Source organism: Orbicella faveolata, unplaced genomic scaffold, assembly GCF_042242905.1.
Source record: "Orbicella faveolata isolate gen_17 unplaced genomic scaffold, um_ofav_v1 contig_36, whole genome shotgun sequence".
NCBI lineage: Eukaryota > Metazoa > Cnidaria > Anthozoa > Scleractinia > Merulinidae > Orbicella > Orbicella faveolata.
Window position 1 is genome coordinate 15,790,020 of NW_028301565.1, and position 17,481 is coordinate 15,807,500.

General features: G+C 40.9%; 1 protein-coding gene and 1 pseudogene across 1 annotated transcript in view; both read left to right on the top strand.

Moving 5' to 3' along the window:
- Positions 1 to 6: 6 nt before the first annotated feature.
- On the top strand, positions 7 to 1,746 carry LOC149102408 (transient receptor potential cation channel subfamily A member 1-like; annotated as a pseudogene).
- A 9,410-nt stretch (positions 1,747 to 11,156) lies between these two features.
- Positions 11,157 to 17,481, top strand: part of LOC149102409 (uncharacterized) — a 27,583-nt gene continuing 21,258 nt past the window's right edge. The window contains exons 1-2 of the mRNA XM_089274569.1: positions 11,157 to 11,320; positions 16,451 to 16,725. Of these exons, the coding sequence (XP_089130695.1) occupies positions 11,189 to 11,320; positions 16,451 to 16,725 (407 nt within the window). The 5' untranslated portion in view covers positions 11,157 to 11,188. The remainder of the gene's footprint in view (positions 11,321 to 16,450; positions 16,726 to 17,481) is intronic.

Sequence of the window (17,481 nt, forward strand, 5' to 3'; positions counted from 1 at the left end):
CATGGCATGAGGGAACTCTGTGACGTCCTTTTTGACTTTGGAGCATTTGTTACTCTTCAGGACCAAAACGGAGAGATGCCACTACATTTTGCGGCATCGTTTTATACCATTATCGGTACAGTGTGGCTCCTTCAGCATGATGCAGACTGATGGAAGCCCTAGACGCGAATGATCGCACGCCACTCCTCGTAGCTGCCTAGGGAGCGCACAGCAGCAACGCTCAATTGTTGATACAAAATGGCACTGACGTCCATTTAGTTGACAGCAGGGGCTGGTTACCTTTGCACTTAGCAGCAATACCACCACTATTCGACGTCCGTGCTGCCGAGATTTTGATTGAAAATGGGAGTGATATTACGGCACTTGACAACGATGGAAGAAGTGTCCTTCATCTGGTATTGAAAAACAGAAGGATACAGTTGGGTGAATCTCTGATTCATCGAGGGTGCAACGTTAACGGAAGAGATCCTGACGGAGAAACAATGATTGGAGAATTGCGCAGAGCGCGTGGCTGTGCTTCTGGGAACATTCTTCAGTTTTATCTTGATAATGGAGGTGACAAGCACGCTGTCGATGTACATGGTAGCACCGTCCTTCATTTTGCTGCAGCAAATGGATGTGATCCAGCACTGCTGGGCTATCGCTTAAAACAAGGATTAGAGATCGAGGCAGGAGACAAGAATGGAGAAATACCTCTGCACAGTGCAGCAGCAAAGGCAAATTAGGGGATGATCGAACAGCTAATAGCAAGAGGGGCGGAAGTATCTGCTGTTAACAACAGAGGTCAGACACCACTGCTTGTCATCTTAACTGACTGTTATGGCATGCACAATGTCACTGACGTAAGAAGAGCGATTAAAGTGCTATTAAGGTGTGAAAAGCGAAATGCGACTTTCAGATAAAGAAGATAACACAGCCTTGCATTTGGCCATTTCACAAGGTCGCAGCCTTCCTCAACTAATTATTGAAAATGGTGGAAATGTCAATGCAGTTGATGGGCACGGTTGTACACCACTTCGGGCTGCTTACACAAGCTTAAATACCTGTACGCTATACCAAAGAAGCAAGCATTCTTTTAAGAGCAGGGGCCAGTGTTCATTGCAAAGATCAGCTGGGGAATACACCCCTTCAGTAGCATTACACGCGCACGTGGCAGCTATGACACTGCCAAGTTACAACTAATCGAGAACGGAAGCGATGTCGACACTACTGATATAAAAGGAAGAACGTGCCTGCACATGGCGAGCTATTTGGGATCTGAAGAAATGTTGCAAAAAGTCATTTTGCATGGGGGAGAAGTTAATGCTGTTGATGAACTGGGTAGTACTCCACTTCATCTTGCCAGTTTGCGGAAGAGAGCTTGGCGGGTGGTAAAGGTTCTTTGAAGCGTGGCAGTGATCCGAACGCTACAGATTACAAAGGAAGTGCTCCTTTACATGTAGCTTGCCTTTCAGCGGAGCAAAGCAGCGGCGTCGCATTTGATTGATCACAGAGGGTACGGTTTAGATTTGATTTTGTCTTAAAGGCGCTCTCGCTTGGATTTACTTGTCTTTTCGACGTAATGTACCTAGCTTCTCGTCTGACACACACAAATGTTGAAAAGCGAAACTGATATCGAGAGACATGACCGACACCGGAAACCACGCAAGGAAAACCTCTGGCACTCAGGGAAGTGCCACGGCGGTCTGCAGCAATATTTGAGCACTTTCCTGGTTTCTTTTGTCACAAATTAACAATTTGCAGAATATTAAAGCCACTAACTCGGGAACGTTTTTGTCTTTCTTACAGACGCAATTAAGGCTAGAAATAAATAAGCCGTTAATGAGAGACTACACTATGACATTTCCCTTCTTTATTTAAACCCTGACAAACATACTATTGTAGTTTGAAAAAAGCAGATGATATTTGTTGAACCGAACTGTGGGTAATTCTAAAAGATACGTCTCACTTTTGCGCTACAAAGGGACAAGTGGCTCTACCTGACATTCCATGACATATAGAAAAACCGCGTGGAAGCATAGAATATAACACTTACGACGCTAGAACGCATGCCCCTTACATGTTGGGTTCTACCATGAGGAAAACCACTCAACATTTGTGTGTTATCCCGTATGTAATGTATCCTCCACCTAATATATACACGAACGCTAACTAATATGCGCCTGCGTTTAGAGCAAATTGGGTTTGTTCTAAAGAGAATAGTACCACAAGGAGAGCACGGGGTTACTTGAAACAAATATATAGCTTTGCGATGTTTACTTCCAACCGACGTAGATGTAACATATTTTACGCAGGGTACACGTGTACCTTTCCCACCTCACCCCCACCATTAGTCTACTGGAAGCCGGTTTTTTCTCTTAGGGTCACTTAGACGAGTGTTCAGTTAGTCATCGCGAACGCAGAAGGGCAGTATGGCGGTGGCCGAGTGGGGAAGAAGGCGTGCCGCGCCCATGTCTCGTCCCATTCCCCTTTACGCTTAAGCGTCATTCCTCATAACCCCTGCTGAATTTAGAGAAGAAAACAGACTGCCAGCAATCTATCCCACCGTTAATTAAACAAACATTAAAGTTTACACCTTAGCGCTTACGGCAATAGAGCTTTATTGCCTCAACGGCAGGCTGACCCCAAAACCATCCCGATAGTGCACTCTGCACTAACAAGTAATTTATATTTAGTTCATGTTTACGTTGGACTCTAATGACAGATTCCCCTACCCTTTCATATACCTCAACTTATGAAATCCCTACCCGTTTACATACCTGAAGCCTGAAAAAGGTACCCCTTTCGGGTGGAACCTCCCTGTGTAGACCATTATAGGGAATACCCCACCCCCGGGGGTATTTTATTCACTATAACATCGATGGCTTTGACCACTTTACGACAACAGACACATAAATTCCTTTCTAAAGAGTTCTTTCATTGTGTAAAAATCGTGATTAAAAAATACGATATGTAAAAGTGCCAATAGCTGAAATGCTTATTCTTAGAAAAAGTCAACAAAGTTTAACGCTAACCAATTTGTAGTACTTCATGTTCACGGTCTTAATAAGTTGGTCTTCACGCACGAATCGTTCATGTTATCGTCCCTTTTAGGACTTTGACGCCCATTTCTCTGCAGTCGAGTATTCTGTAGCCTATTTCCTTTCTATTTTTGGCTCCACAAAGGTATGTTCCGATCAGGTTTGGAATCAAAAACCCATCACGCTTCAAGGGGTCAGGACGTCATTTTTTTGAATCTGTCTAAGTAGTTGGACATATTCTCACCTTTGTACTACCCCCTCCCCCCCCCCCCCCCCAAATACGTACACTGAGATAATGGCGTGACTTTGAACAACGAAACAAACTTGTCGGGGAGGGGGAGGGGGAGATACGGACGAACGTGTTTAATCCAGGTTTAATGCATAAACAGGAGCCATAATCGGGGACGGAGACCGTAAGCGCGCGCCATTTCTAGTATTGGGGTTGTCCCCATGATATGGGACAATAATTCTATTTTTAGAACAAATTGCGCCATCGCCTGCGGCACAAGCGCGTACATGCTGCGAGGATTTTTGCGGATGTCGCGCGGGGGAAATGGCGTCCGAAATTCCCGATATTTTTTATGTTTTTGGCCCACAACTCAACGCGTTTACGTCTGTTGGAATTTTGCTTAAGTATTCTCGTCGTAAGCTGCTCCAGTTTGAGTGAAGTAAGACAGTGTCGAATTTGGGTATGTTCCGCTTTAAGCTTAGATATATATCGCTGACCGAGTTGTGTTCTGACGGATGCTTCTTTTACATGAGCTGTACATTACTCCACTTTAAATTTCACATATCTTAAAGATTAACAGCTTTTCCATTACACAACAAAAAACTAGCTCGATATATTTAGATATAGCAGAGCTTCAGGACCTCATAGTTTCCTAGCTCCTCTTGCCACACGCTTCCGAGGAATTTGCCAGTCTATCGCGACCGAAAAGTAAAACAAAATAATTGCTAGTTTGAGTTTCGCCTGAATTGTAAGCAACGCTTGATGTTTCATTAAGGCCCAATAACTTTACGTCCGTAGATACCGCTCAGTTTTATTCGTGTAAAAATCCAGTAAATTCTCTGTTGTCGATGAATGAGAGCGCCCGCCGATGCGTGTTTTGTACAGTCAGTAAACATGGCAAATTGTACTTCCGCCGCACTTTCGTGTGAAAGCGTACATCGAACTTAAACAATAACTCTATAGTTTTTAAATATGTTTAAGCTTGATAAATGTTTGAGAACATATTAAAAGCTAAGTTGAAAATATGCGAATAAAGCAGAAATAATCAGCAAAGTTACGATGACGCTTTCTTTAATCAACTTCGAATAACCATTTCGATTTTGTTGATCGAGTTATCAAACTCCTTGTCTATTTCCATTTTCGCAGTGTAAAACTTCACTATGCTTATGTTGAAGAAACACACATGATGTTAGTAGCCTTTTTTGCGTTCGTGAAATTTGTTGCAGCATCTCAGCAGAAAAGATAACGAAAGAAATCTTTGTCAAGATTTGCTGACAATTGAAAACAACGACTCGGACTTGAAAGTGCACGAGCCGCACTATGCAAATGAGCTAATTGTACGCGTCAGACTTTCCTTTCAAAAACTTTTGCAAACTCACCAAACAAGCAGAAACAATAAGAAACCATCAAAACAGGTTTTGGTTATGATTAACCATTGTCCGAGAAACTCACAAATTAACTCGATACCAGAGTAGAGAGTTTTCTTGCTATATTCTTAAGTCAGAACAAACACAAAAACATATGCGTAAGCTTACAACTAGCGCGAGCAGATCTTATTATTCATTCCCAGCGCGAGATTGAAGTCTTGTTTTCGACCCTGAAAAACCCACCTTTTCCGTTGGCTCAGAGCATAAAACTACATATAAGCGCCCTGGTTCTTAGTCCCTGTCTTATTCCCTGCCATCGCTGTGAAAGATACGCAAGAAAATCTCTCAACTCTCACCATTTGATCATGCAACGTGACAACATCCACACGAGAACCCCCGACATGTGCGTGGATCCGCGCGGATATATGACGTCAGGATGGCGCAATTTGTTCTAAAAATAGAAAAATTGTCCCATATCATAGGTGCGCGCGGATCCCAAGACTTACGGTCTCCGTCCCCGATTATGGCTCCTGGCATAAATTAATTGTCTAACAAAGCGAGTATAATTGAATTTCACCCCCAAACCCCGGCTAAACCTCATAGCATGACTTACGTCATACCATGAGGTAAAATGCGAATCTGTCAAAATAAAGGCCATTTTCCTTCATTGCATATGTTGCTTGACTTGTGTAAAGAAAATGAAGGCAATCCATTTTGCACGAAAATTTGAGTGGTCGGTTCTCACACGGACACGCTCTTAACAACTGGTACAAAAATTTTTATTCATGACAATGACGATGCTTCTTTGTCTGCCAGTCAGCTTTGTAGCTCCACACATTACATTCACAAAGCAATCTTAAGATAAAAGTCTTCAATTGAATCAAGGCCGTTTGTAGTTCATGTTACATCCAATTAGTATGTGCACACATGCACTCTTATAAAGCCCGCGATGATTTTTGAATATCTTTTAGTGGCTGCATTAAAGTAGCTTCACAATAATGATTTATTTGAATTGACCGAGGACACGGTATTCTACAAAAGCCGCTTTCTCAAAGGTGCGACGGTAGCTAACCACAGACAATTATGAAAATTAGTTCGAGCTACACACCTATCCCGCGTATGGGTCGTAAATTAAAACAAGAATTCAAAAAAACTGAAACCCAAAGATCAAATTTGTAAACAAGACGTAGTTTAGTGATAAGTTAATAAAGATGGTGAATTTTAAGCTCGGTAATGAAATGTGAAGGTGAATTAATCAACATGACACGAGCGTGGGACAAAGAAAAATTCTGAGTCCCCGACAGGAATCGAACCCATGGCCTCCCGAACACCGGGCGGGCGCTCTATCCACTGAGCTACGAGAACTCATGGAGAGCAAGGTCATTTAACTGAGTTCATATATGACAGGTGTCCTGCATACTGCTAGGATCAACACCTTTATTAACTTATCACTACTCACGATGACTTCGATAGTGTTGATCCTAGCAGTATGCAGGACACCTGTCATATATGAACTCAGTTAAATGACCTTGCTCTCCATGACTTCTCGTAGCTCAGTAGATAGATCGCGCCCGCCCGGTGTTCGGGAGGTCGTGGGTTCCATTCCTGTCGGGGACTCAGAATTTTTCTTTGTCCCACGCTCGTGTCATGTTGATTAATTCACCTTCACAAGACGTAGTTTATTTCTCCACTGCCACCTTTCTATGAACAGCTGCCTAGCGCCCTTGGCAGTCAATCAGCGTGACGTCGACACTTCCAGTTAACGAAATTACCACAGTTGATTTCTCAATAATTTCTCAATACTTTCTTAATACAAGAATCGCATCGACTGTACTGTTGAAATATTTTGTGGTGACTCAAATTCGTGATGAAAGGAAAGCACTTTTAATTCTTATCACTGCTGCTTCAGTTAAAACGCTGGCACAGCATAGATTAACTGAATACTCCAAGGGCCTATTGTTACCTCTCCGCCAGCGGGGCTCCATACCTTACACCAACCCTAACAAAAACAAAACTAATCGGTAAGGAAACTCTCCTTTAATTACAACGAGTTAGTATGTATGAGCTTCTTTTCTGGACAACAATAGCGTCTTGTTTACACAGCAGATTCTTATTCGAGTCCTGCTGGCGGATGTCATGTTTTCGTAAAATGGAGTAAACCTTCGTTTAGCCAAAAGCCGCGTGTAATAACAAAGGGGTGAGAGAGAAGGTAGAAGAGCTAACTTAACAGCTTAAGTTGTCCAAGACCATGTTCTTTCTCGACGCCGGCCTGGTGGCTTTCAGTTTAATACATGATCATTACTTATCAAAAGTAGTCTGCCACATATCTGGCATATTATAGTGTTGAATCGATCCGTATATCTCAATTCATGGTTACTTTAAACAGAAATGAACTTCAAAAAATGCGGTTTTCAAAAACGCCTTCATGCTGTGGATAATTTGTTAGTAGAAGGTGGATACGTCTCAATGATTTTGATTGGCAGCTTCACAGTTAGCTTGCCGTGCTTTGAGCGCTTGTTACAGTGACCTTGATTTTTATTCACTAAAAATTCGAAGTCAGGCAAAACGAACGCGAAGCAGGTTCTTCGATAACAAGATGACGCGCTGCAAGTCAATGAGCTTCCTTTCTCTCTTGACTCTCCTGCTATGGCTATCGTCGGCGGAAGCATCACATTTTCGTTTTGGCAGTATAGAATGGGCTCCGACTCCGGGCTCCAGCAGCAACACGGTAGAGTACTACACCCAACTTCACACCAGCCACTAATTATAAGTAGATAGGCAAAGCTCTTAATGATCATTTAGAATCTAGTAAAAATGGGATCACTTCATAGAGATACTTTGAACGATTGCTGCTCATTTGTTACAACGTTTCTAGCAGCAACTTACTAGTTCGCTACTCGCGAATGCTCTTGGATGCTATAGAGAAGCAAATAACCATTTTCCACGACCCTTGTACAAATGCCACTTGAGGTACTTGTATAATCACTGCAACTGCGCGTCGTTTTGTACTCGCAATGAATTACTTTTTATAGTCTGAATCGCTTCCTTGTTAAACTACATAAATACTGCGATAGCAGATGGGTGTGGAAGTTTGAAGCTGACTATTTTCAGCAGATTGCGGCTTGTTTAATGAGCGATTCACATGTACGGCGGAATGCTGTTATATTAAATTGATTATTGGTCGGACGCAGTTTTTTTCAAAACACTTTAGAAGCTGCCTGTGCAAATCCTTTTGGCAGAGGCATTGATAGTTCCCTATAAAGCTTATAGTTTGACAAGTTTAATTCATTCATTAGTAGTTCAAGTTTCCATATAACGCGCGCTTTGATTGGCTGAAGCAGCGTGCTTTATCAGGGAACAGAGCACGGGTTGATGACAGTAAGCTGACTTTCAAATTTTTGCCTCGGAATTTTGACAAATTTGGCCCAAATTAAACATCCTCTGTGATTCAGACAAACGCAATGGAAACGAGCTCTATGTCTACAGTAAATATGGCTCACGGAGACCATTGCTAGCAACAGTAGTGTGAAAACTGTACTAAAATGACAAGTTTTGCTGGATTCCCGCCGACAAAACCCGTAGCGAAATAAACAAATTCTCAAACTAACCAGTATTTCGATAAAAGGCATTATATTTGTTACGAAGGCGGAAATTATACTTAAGAAGTAAAACAATGACAGAAAACAACAATTGAGCTGTCTCTGCTTATGATGAGAAGCTTTATTTTCGTAAAAATGCTCAATTGCTTAAAACAACACTTACATGCAGTGTAGTAACGCTCGCTCGTTCTCTGGTCTTCTCAGCGAAGTGAACCGTCGTGCGGTCAGCTCAAAGCTTGCTCTAGATATTTTCCTCTGTGGTCGGAGTAGAACCAGTGGGAGCAGTTTAGTCTGTCTAACTTTTACGCTAATTCGGGCAATCTTGCTGCAAGCCGAAAGCTTAAATAACTGTAGCTCCTTTCAAATTCAGCTCAGCATTTCGCATTTTTATCTGCAAGCTTTGAACTCCTGGCTCAGTAATTTTCACTGGAAAAGTGCACGGTTTCATGAGCCACAATACGGCCGGATTTCTATGGACTACAAACCTTTGCCTGCCTTTAGATTCTTATTTGAAAATTAACTAAAAAGCCAACTTTGAAGACATCGTTCTTCTCTCGAAAGCCGCTCGAAACCACTCGAAACTGAAAGCTTAGCTGAAGTTCAGTTTGTAATTGACAGCTGTCGCTTCGTTAGCCAATCAAATTATTTGAACAATTCTAACAAGGATTGTGATTGGCTTATTTTAGCGTGCTTTATCACAGAACAGAGCACTGCTGACGCCACTTTTACTCGTTTGGAAAATAAAGTTTGGTTTGAAAATTCAGCCGAATGCGCTAGGGGTTGACACATTATGCTCCTAAAATCGAGCATTATGCTTTTTGGCACTGCCCCCAAAACGGACTATTATGCTCCAAATTATGCTCGACTATAACTATTGTAATCGTAATTATGCCGCAAAATTTTTTTCCCGGACCCCGGTGAGTTACAATTATGCCGTAAAAAATTTTTTCCCGGACCCCGGTGAGTCAATTGTGCCGTAAAAATTTTTTCCGGGACCCCCGTGAAGTGCGATAATAGTAATGGAAACCATGTAGAACATTAAAATAGCTTGAAATTTTGTAGTTTTAACTTAATAAATGGACAATAGTAGCTCTAAAAAAGGAGATAACTGTTATGTTGCAAAATGGCACTATTATGCCGCCAAAAAAGCACTATTATGCCGGCAAATGCACTATTATGCCGGCATTATGCTCGATGCTCCACATATAGTATTATGCTCGAAATTATGCCGGCATAATGTGTCAACCCCTAGAATGCGCGGGGAAATTATCGGATTCTTTATCATAAAACAAATAAAGAAGCCTCGACTGCGCTCTGTTCTGTTGTAAAGCACTTAGGAAGCGGTAGAGCACTCAAGAAGTGGGGAAAAACACTCGACTTCGTCTCGTGTTTTCCCCTACACTTCTTTCGTGCTCTACCGCTTCCTGCGTGCTTTACAACAGAACAGAGCACAGTCGAGGCTTCTTTATTTGTTAATTCGATCAACCAAAACTGGCAAAGTCCGCGAGTGAAGTTTTGAGCCTTTACACTACGTTTAATAAGATCGCTCGGATTTTCTTACTTTTCACAACTGAAAAAAGATCACAAATGAAGCATGAAAGAGCAGAGGGTCAACAGCCAATATTTGGAAAGAAAAAAAAAAAAATCGAATTCTGAACTCACAGGCAGTGCTCTCAGCACTATTAAATAGCCTAAGTGTGGTCACTGGTCAGGTCATTATTTGATGAAATGACCTCACAATTACTTCTTAATGACGTTATGATAATTTTTTGACTTTATCTTAACCGTGGTTACTCGTGGTCACTCGCGGTCACTCGTGGTCATTTGTGGTCATTTGTGGTCACTCGTGGTCACTCGTAAGTACTTTTAGACCCTATCGACCGAGAACTCGGTATTCTACAAAAGCCGCTTTCTCAAAGGTGCGACGGTAGCTAACCACAGACAATTATGAAAATTAGTTCGAGCTACACACCTATCCCCGCGTATGGGTCGTAAATTAAAACAAGAATTCAAAAAAACTGAAACCCAAAGATCAAATTTGTAAACAAGACGTAGTTTATTTCTCCACTGCCACCTTTCTATGAACAGCTACCTAGCGCCCTTAGCAGTCAATCAGCGTGACGTCAACACTTCCAGTTAACGAAATTGCCACAGTTGATTTCTCAATAATTTCTCAATACTTTCTTAATACAAGAATCGCATCGACTGTACTGTTGAAATATTTTGTGGTGACTCAAATTCGTGATGAAAGGAAAGCACTTTTAATTCTTATCACTGCTGCTTCAGTTAAAACGCTGGCACAGCAAAGATTAACTGAATACTCCAAGAGCCTATTGTTACCTCTCCGCCAGCGGGGACTCATACCTCAAACCAACCCTGACAAAAACAAAACTAATCAGTAAGGAAACTGTCCTTTAATTACAATGAGTTAGAATGTATGAGCTTCTTTTCTGGACAACAATAGCGTCTTGTTTACACAGCAGATTCTTATTCGAGTCCTGCTGGCGGATCTCGTGTTTTCGTAAAATGGAGTAAACCTTCGTTTAGCCAAAAGCCGCGCGTAATAACAAAGGGGTGAGAGAGAAGGTAGAAGAGCTAACTTAACAGCTTAAGTTGTCCAAGACCATGTTCTTTCTCGACGCCGGCCTGGTGGCTTTCAGTTTAATACATGATCATTACTTATCAAAAGTAGTCTGCCACATATCTGGCATATTATAGTGTTGAATCGATCCGTATATCTCAATTCATGGTTACTTTAAACAGAAATGAACTTCAAAAAATGCGGTTTTCAAAAACGCCTTCACGCTGTGGATAATTTGTTAGTAGAAGGTGGATACGTCTCAATGATTTTGATTGGCAGCTTCACAGTTAGCTTGCCGTGCTTTGAGCGCTTGTTACAGTGACCTTGATTTTTATTCACTAAGAATTCGAAGTCAGGCAAAACGAACGAGAAGCAGGTTCTTTGATAACAAGATGACGCGCTGCAAGTCAGTGAGCTTCCTTTCTCTCCTGACTCTCCTGCTATGGCTATCGTCGGCGGAAGCATCACATTTTCGTTTTGGCAGTATAGAATGGGCTCCGACTCCGGGCTTCAGCAGCAACACGGTAGAGTACTACACCCAACTTCACACCAGCCACTAATTATAAGTAGATAGGCAAAGCTCTTAATGATCATTTAGAATCTAGTAAAAATGGGATCACTTCATAGAGATACTTTGAACGATTGCTGCTCATTTGTTGCAACGTTTCTAGCAGCAACTTACTAGTTCGCTACTCGCGAATGCTCTTGGATGCTATAGAGAAGCAAATAACCATTTTCCACGACCCTTGTACAAATGCCACTTGAGGTACTTGTATAATCACTGCAACTGCGCGTCGTTTTGTACTCGCAATGAATTACTTTTTATAGTCTGAATCGCTTCCTTGTTAAACTACATAAATACTGCGATAGCAGATGGGTGTGGAAGTTTGAAGCTGACTATTTTCAGCAGTTTGCGGCTTGTTTAATGAGCGATTCACATGTACGGCGGAATGCTGTTATATTAAATTGATTATTGGTCGGACGCAGTTTGTTTCAAAAACACTTTAGAAGCTGCCTGTGCAAATCCTTCTGGCAGAGGCATTGATACAAAGTATGAGCTTTTAGCAAGTTTTGGGTCGATAACTAGGCAGGTGAAACTACAATGGGCTGAATCATGATTTTTGCTGCGCTATTTTCAGAGAATTTTGTGATCGATGTCTGCTTTGTGCCACACATCTTTCTTTCAACAAAATGTGAAGTTTGTATGCGCCAAAAATCAGTATTACTTTGCCGGAAGCAAGTATTGAACTGCGATCGACAGAGTTCTCTTTGATTTAAATTGCTGAGGCTTCCTTCCTTCCTTTAAATTCCCTCCGTCCTTTGAGTTTCTTCAATAGCTAACATATTTAATTTTCCATCATGCATGGAGTCTGATTCAATTCAAGGTTTAGCATGCCTTTTTCAATAAGCTCTCTCGCATCCCTTTTTACTGGCGTCTGTAGCCGTCCTCAGTACATGTGGCAGGGCATTTTACAGACTACTCCCTTAGCCAGGGTGTAGGTTCAACAGAGTGGCTGGAGGCCGCTCAAAAAAAAAATCTTACTCTATATTAAGCAGCCGCTAAGTCTCGTATGCTATTGCGCCTTTCTCTGCTCGCCTCTTAAGGACAAGTACATTCATTGTTTCATATTTCCTTATGTGCCCGTACGGGCTAACCCCTTTTTAATGCATTCGGTATGTTAAAAGTTGCTCACCTAAGGTATACAATTTTTCCTGGTTTGTTCTCACTCTGTCGCTGGACTGGTATTTTTTTGAGTCAAAGATTTTTTCCCCTCTGTCCATGGCGCTCCCGGAGCATCCTAGCAACGCATTTTCTGAAGATAAGCTCGCTTTCCCCTTCTCAAGTATGATCGTCGCCGACATAGAGTCACATCCTTCATTGCTTTGACCATTTTTGCAGTTTTAACTGAAAGAAAGCGCAAGGCCGTATCTACATGTATAAGACTCGAGTTTCGTGAGAAGACCGTCGCGGCTGCAGGGTACTCACTACTCGTGACAGTGGAATTTCAACATTCGCGGTACTAGTTTGAAGGTCTTGAAGTCATGGAACTGCTGTACTTTTAATTGCCAGGAGAGATTTTGGCAGCGAGTGTAATTGAACGAGTGTTTTACTATTTTCAACTTGAAAAATTTAGTGATAATACACTGTTCGTGGTTAGTCTTACGCAACTCGTTTCGTTTCGGTCAAGGGACTCATCAGAGACCTTTCTGCTTGGCAAAGCAGATGCCCAACGATGTTTAAACTCGTTGGACATCGCGCTCAAAGTCCCGTTCGCTAACAAAATGATGACGGCAATCTCACCTTATATCGCATAAGGATTCCCGACCGCACAGATTCAAGAGTAAAAATTGAAAATAAAGTTGACAGTACTTGCGATAATACATTGTTCCCCTGAAATAGCCATAAATTAGCGCTTTTGTGAAAAGTAAATGTTTCCAAAGGATCATTCCGAAGTTTGTACGATGCCAATTCTCGACACTTAGCATATAAATACGCCCACAAGTCTCTCCCGAACGCACAATTAACGAGAGTAAAAATTAATCGAAACTTTGTAAAAACTACGATTTACTTTTGCAGATGAACTCTTTTTCCCATGCACGCCACAAATATATATGTCACAAAATCAATTTCAAGTTTTTCAGAGATAAGTGTCTTTACGCGGCCAGCCTTTGCAAAGGGCGTGTTGCCCCCAAATATTCCACTTGACCATAAATGAATCAACGTCACTAAAGATCAACTAATTAACTGCAGTCAGGCAGTAAAATGCATCCCGCTATCAAGAGAAAGAACTCTATTCATGATGCGCTCTGGAAAGATCTTTGCCATTAGTTCATAGTAGTCTTAATATCACTTGATGTTAGTCATATTTCACAAATAAGATTAAGACCAGCTGATAAGATCACTGATAGAACCCTAGATATTTTCTTCAGACTGTACATGTCACCAAATTCCAACGAAAAATGCCGCTCTGCTCACCCGTTTAATTTGCATTTTCAATGCCTCTGCAACCGCAAAATGTTATCTATTAGCATTGCAGATATTTTCGTTATTATACTTAGCCAACTGTGTCCATTTCTTGGAAAGATTGTTCGCATTCCTGATAATCATCCATATTAACAAGTTATTTGTAGACGCGACTTAATCTAACATAAGTTAGTCTCTTTTTGCTCGCCTCGTGTCATGGTTTAATATCAATACTGTCACCTTGGCTGTAAAGTAGACTGTAGAGTTTACGTTGTCTGAAATGACACGAGTATTGTATTGAAGGATTGCGCGAATTGCACGCGCTACCAAGTACTGTTGCAACAACAAGTAGGTCTTTTTACTTTGCCCAGCTGTTTAATTTTAAGTTTTGGTGCCACTGCAACTGCACAATTGTATATAACAATTATTTCAAATATGTTCCTCTTCACACGCAGCCGACTGTGGCCATTTCTTGGAAACTGAGCACGTTTGTCAGCCCTTGTGATAATTTATGCAAGTTAATAAGCCATCTCTAGGAGGGATGCGAAAACAAGCGTGTTTCCTATCACGTTTGAATACTTGACTCTGGCTTTGCACTAAAGTAGGCTAAAGGAAGGGGGTGGGGGAGTGAATAGATTCAAGGATCGACGGATTAGACCTTGAAAAGCCAAAGTGATAAAGTGATAAATTTGACGGATTTGGGGATCAGCTGCGAATTTTGGCCGTCTTCTAGTTCGCGTTGATCCATAACATTGTTCAAGTTGACATGTTGGTGTTCTCTATTTTTCGGTCTTTTTCATTAAAATTGGTTTGAATGTCATTTTTCTCCAAAAAAAATTCAGCAACTTACAATACATTTACACTGAACCGGTTAAGCATTGCAGCATTCATGGTAAAATCAACACAGAAAGGTCTGCATTTTATTGCATTAAAACTACGGCACAAAATAATCTGGATTCAAATTTGGAAAAACGATAGTGTCGGATCGACTGATTGCCCTAACACTAGCACGGATGGGCGGTTAAGCCTACCCCCATTTACCCCCCTCTAGAGTGCTTATTTTAGAAGCGCGAGTAATTGATTGAATCACTATATATGGATTACTAGCCTGCACTCAAGCACTCTTGCAAGTCATGTAGACCTTTCCACAAATATCATGTAAAATCGCCTAAAGATCTTTCTGGAATTTATCAAAATGATTTCTAAGTATCACAAAACAATTTCTAAATATCTCGAGAAACCCTCTAAATATCTCTTATTTTTATTTCAAAATAGGTCAATTTTGTATTACATAGGCAAACATTTTCAAATATTTCTTGAAAACAGTAGTACAAGAGTAGTAAGAGTTGGGGAGCATCTGCCATTTGGAAAATTGCTGCTTTAGCACTTTTAGTAATATGGAATTAATGGGAAATCGATAATCTGGATTGTTTCTGTTATAGAACTGAGTATTGCCTCAAGAAAACAGCGAGGAAAACCCAGGGCTCAGCCAAAAATGCAATTAATATTTCTAAACATCTCTAAAATCTCTAAATATCTTTATGTTTTCTAAATATCTCGGAAACTTCTAAATATTCTCAAAAATATTCGGATATTTGTGGAAAGGCCTAGGAACACAAATAGTGCGGGAATTGAGCTTCTTTCTCTTTATTTGAGAATTTCCGGAAGGATAATTAGATGACTTTTTTAAACCGACCGTCAGTTTATTGCGTTGGTCTCGGTTATCTTTGCACTTTGGTAGAAGAATATTAAAAATTACAGTGAGTGAAGCTTAATGACTGGTCTCGAGGGGAACAGCGAATTTTGTTTCCCGAGAATCTCCATGAGATTCGGGGGAAACAAAATTCACTGTTTCCATAGGGACCAGTCATTAAGTGATTTGTTATATAGCAAAACAAATTCCCGCAAAACAAAATAAATTCTTCCCCGCTGAGATTCCAGCGACAACATCTGGCCACCTTCAACTGCACGCTCTTATCATGTGTAACAGCGGTCAACATTTCGCGGGTAACGGTGAACTTTTTCCCGTTTGACGTCATAGGTCTCGCAATGCTGTCATGACATTTGGCGGTAAACAGTTTCATTGTTAGATGCCATGTGACCATGAACTAGCCAATGAATGGACGCGCTGTAGCTGGAAAAACGCCAGCTATAAAACAATAAATATTAGCCTTTTAGTACACTCAAGAGATTATCAAAGTGATCTCTTGTTACACCCCGATAAGTATGCTCAAATTCCCTGCACCTTATTTGTCAACTGTATCATAGTTTTAGATCAATGAACGAATTTTCTCTCAACGAGCTGATAAAAGATAATTCTAAATTATTTCGGGTTATAATCCATCTAATATTTATCTCGCGTGCGATTGGTCTAAACGCGTCATCTGACTGAGTATGCCCCAGCTAAAACTGGGAAGTATGCGAGTATATTTGCCAATTTTCGGATTTCGCGTGTTGCGAAAAATATTGGAAGGACAATAAAAACAATAGCCTCTATTTGACTTTAAAAATCTGCTCAGATATTTGTCCCTGGACACTATTTGTTCCTAGAAGCTCACAGTTCACTTCTATTCACTTTCTTTGTTCGCGAACAAATATCAGAGCATAATTTCTTTCCAAATGAAGGTTATTTTTTCATTTACTTTGTTTAACTAATTTAATTGTTGTCAATTTCCTGTATTGTTATTAGGTCACTTTTACCTTTCGTTTGGCTTTTCGAAGATCGTTCTCCTTGTCATACTACTGCGACGAGGATACGAAAAGTCAGGGAGTCCTTATTGGAAATGGAGGTTCATGGACAACAACCTGCAGCGACGCTTCCAATCCACAGTGTAATTATAACACCATATACCTTGCAGATACTGGATTTTATTGTACTGACTTCAGTAGCAATGAAGATTGGTCCATGGGTGAAAACAGTTTCAGTTATACTTTTCCATCATACAACTTGGTGTGGATTGTGAGGTATGTCCTCTTATTATGTGGGGATTTCGGCAATACCATCAACAAACAAAACCATTATTGGGATAGTGTAAAATGAAATATCAGAGGTCATATCTATAAGCTTGGTTCAAGTTTTGTTTCAGCCCCAAAGTGACATCAGTTTGGTAAAGATTAATCCAGGTAAGTTAAGGCTACAATGAACGAGCTACAGTATCGGACATTCAAACAGACGAAAATAAGTTGAAAAATTGAAGTCGCAGCAGGCTGACCGGTTGGTTATTTACAAAGTGTAACCGAGGAGTTGAACTCAGGGGTACTGTGAACATATCACGCCCGTGGCAAGAAGGGAGGCTTGAACCCGAGATTTCCTGATTAGAAAACCAGCGGCCCCAAAACCACGCTTCTCAGGAGTGATGTTAAGTGAAAATGGCGGCTCAACAGCCACAGGCCAGAATAAAAAAAATAATCGCTTTTTCAGAACTAGCTCTCTTTTAGAAAATTATCCAGAGACACACAATGCTCCTTTGGCCACTTCACCGGCACTTCTCTAGTTTAATTTAATTTCGCACTTGTTTTCTTACTCAGTTTGTACTTCTGTTAACCGAAAATGTTGGTTCTTTTGGGCGACTGAAAATGGGTCTGAATATAACGAACTTCATCTTGTTATGAGGCAGGAAGTAAAAATTTAAAACGAAACCAGCACTGAGCAGTATCAGAATACCTATTTTCAACACTTAAAAGGTATTCAAGCCATCCCAGCGGGTTTAAAAAAAAGAT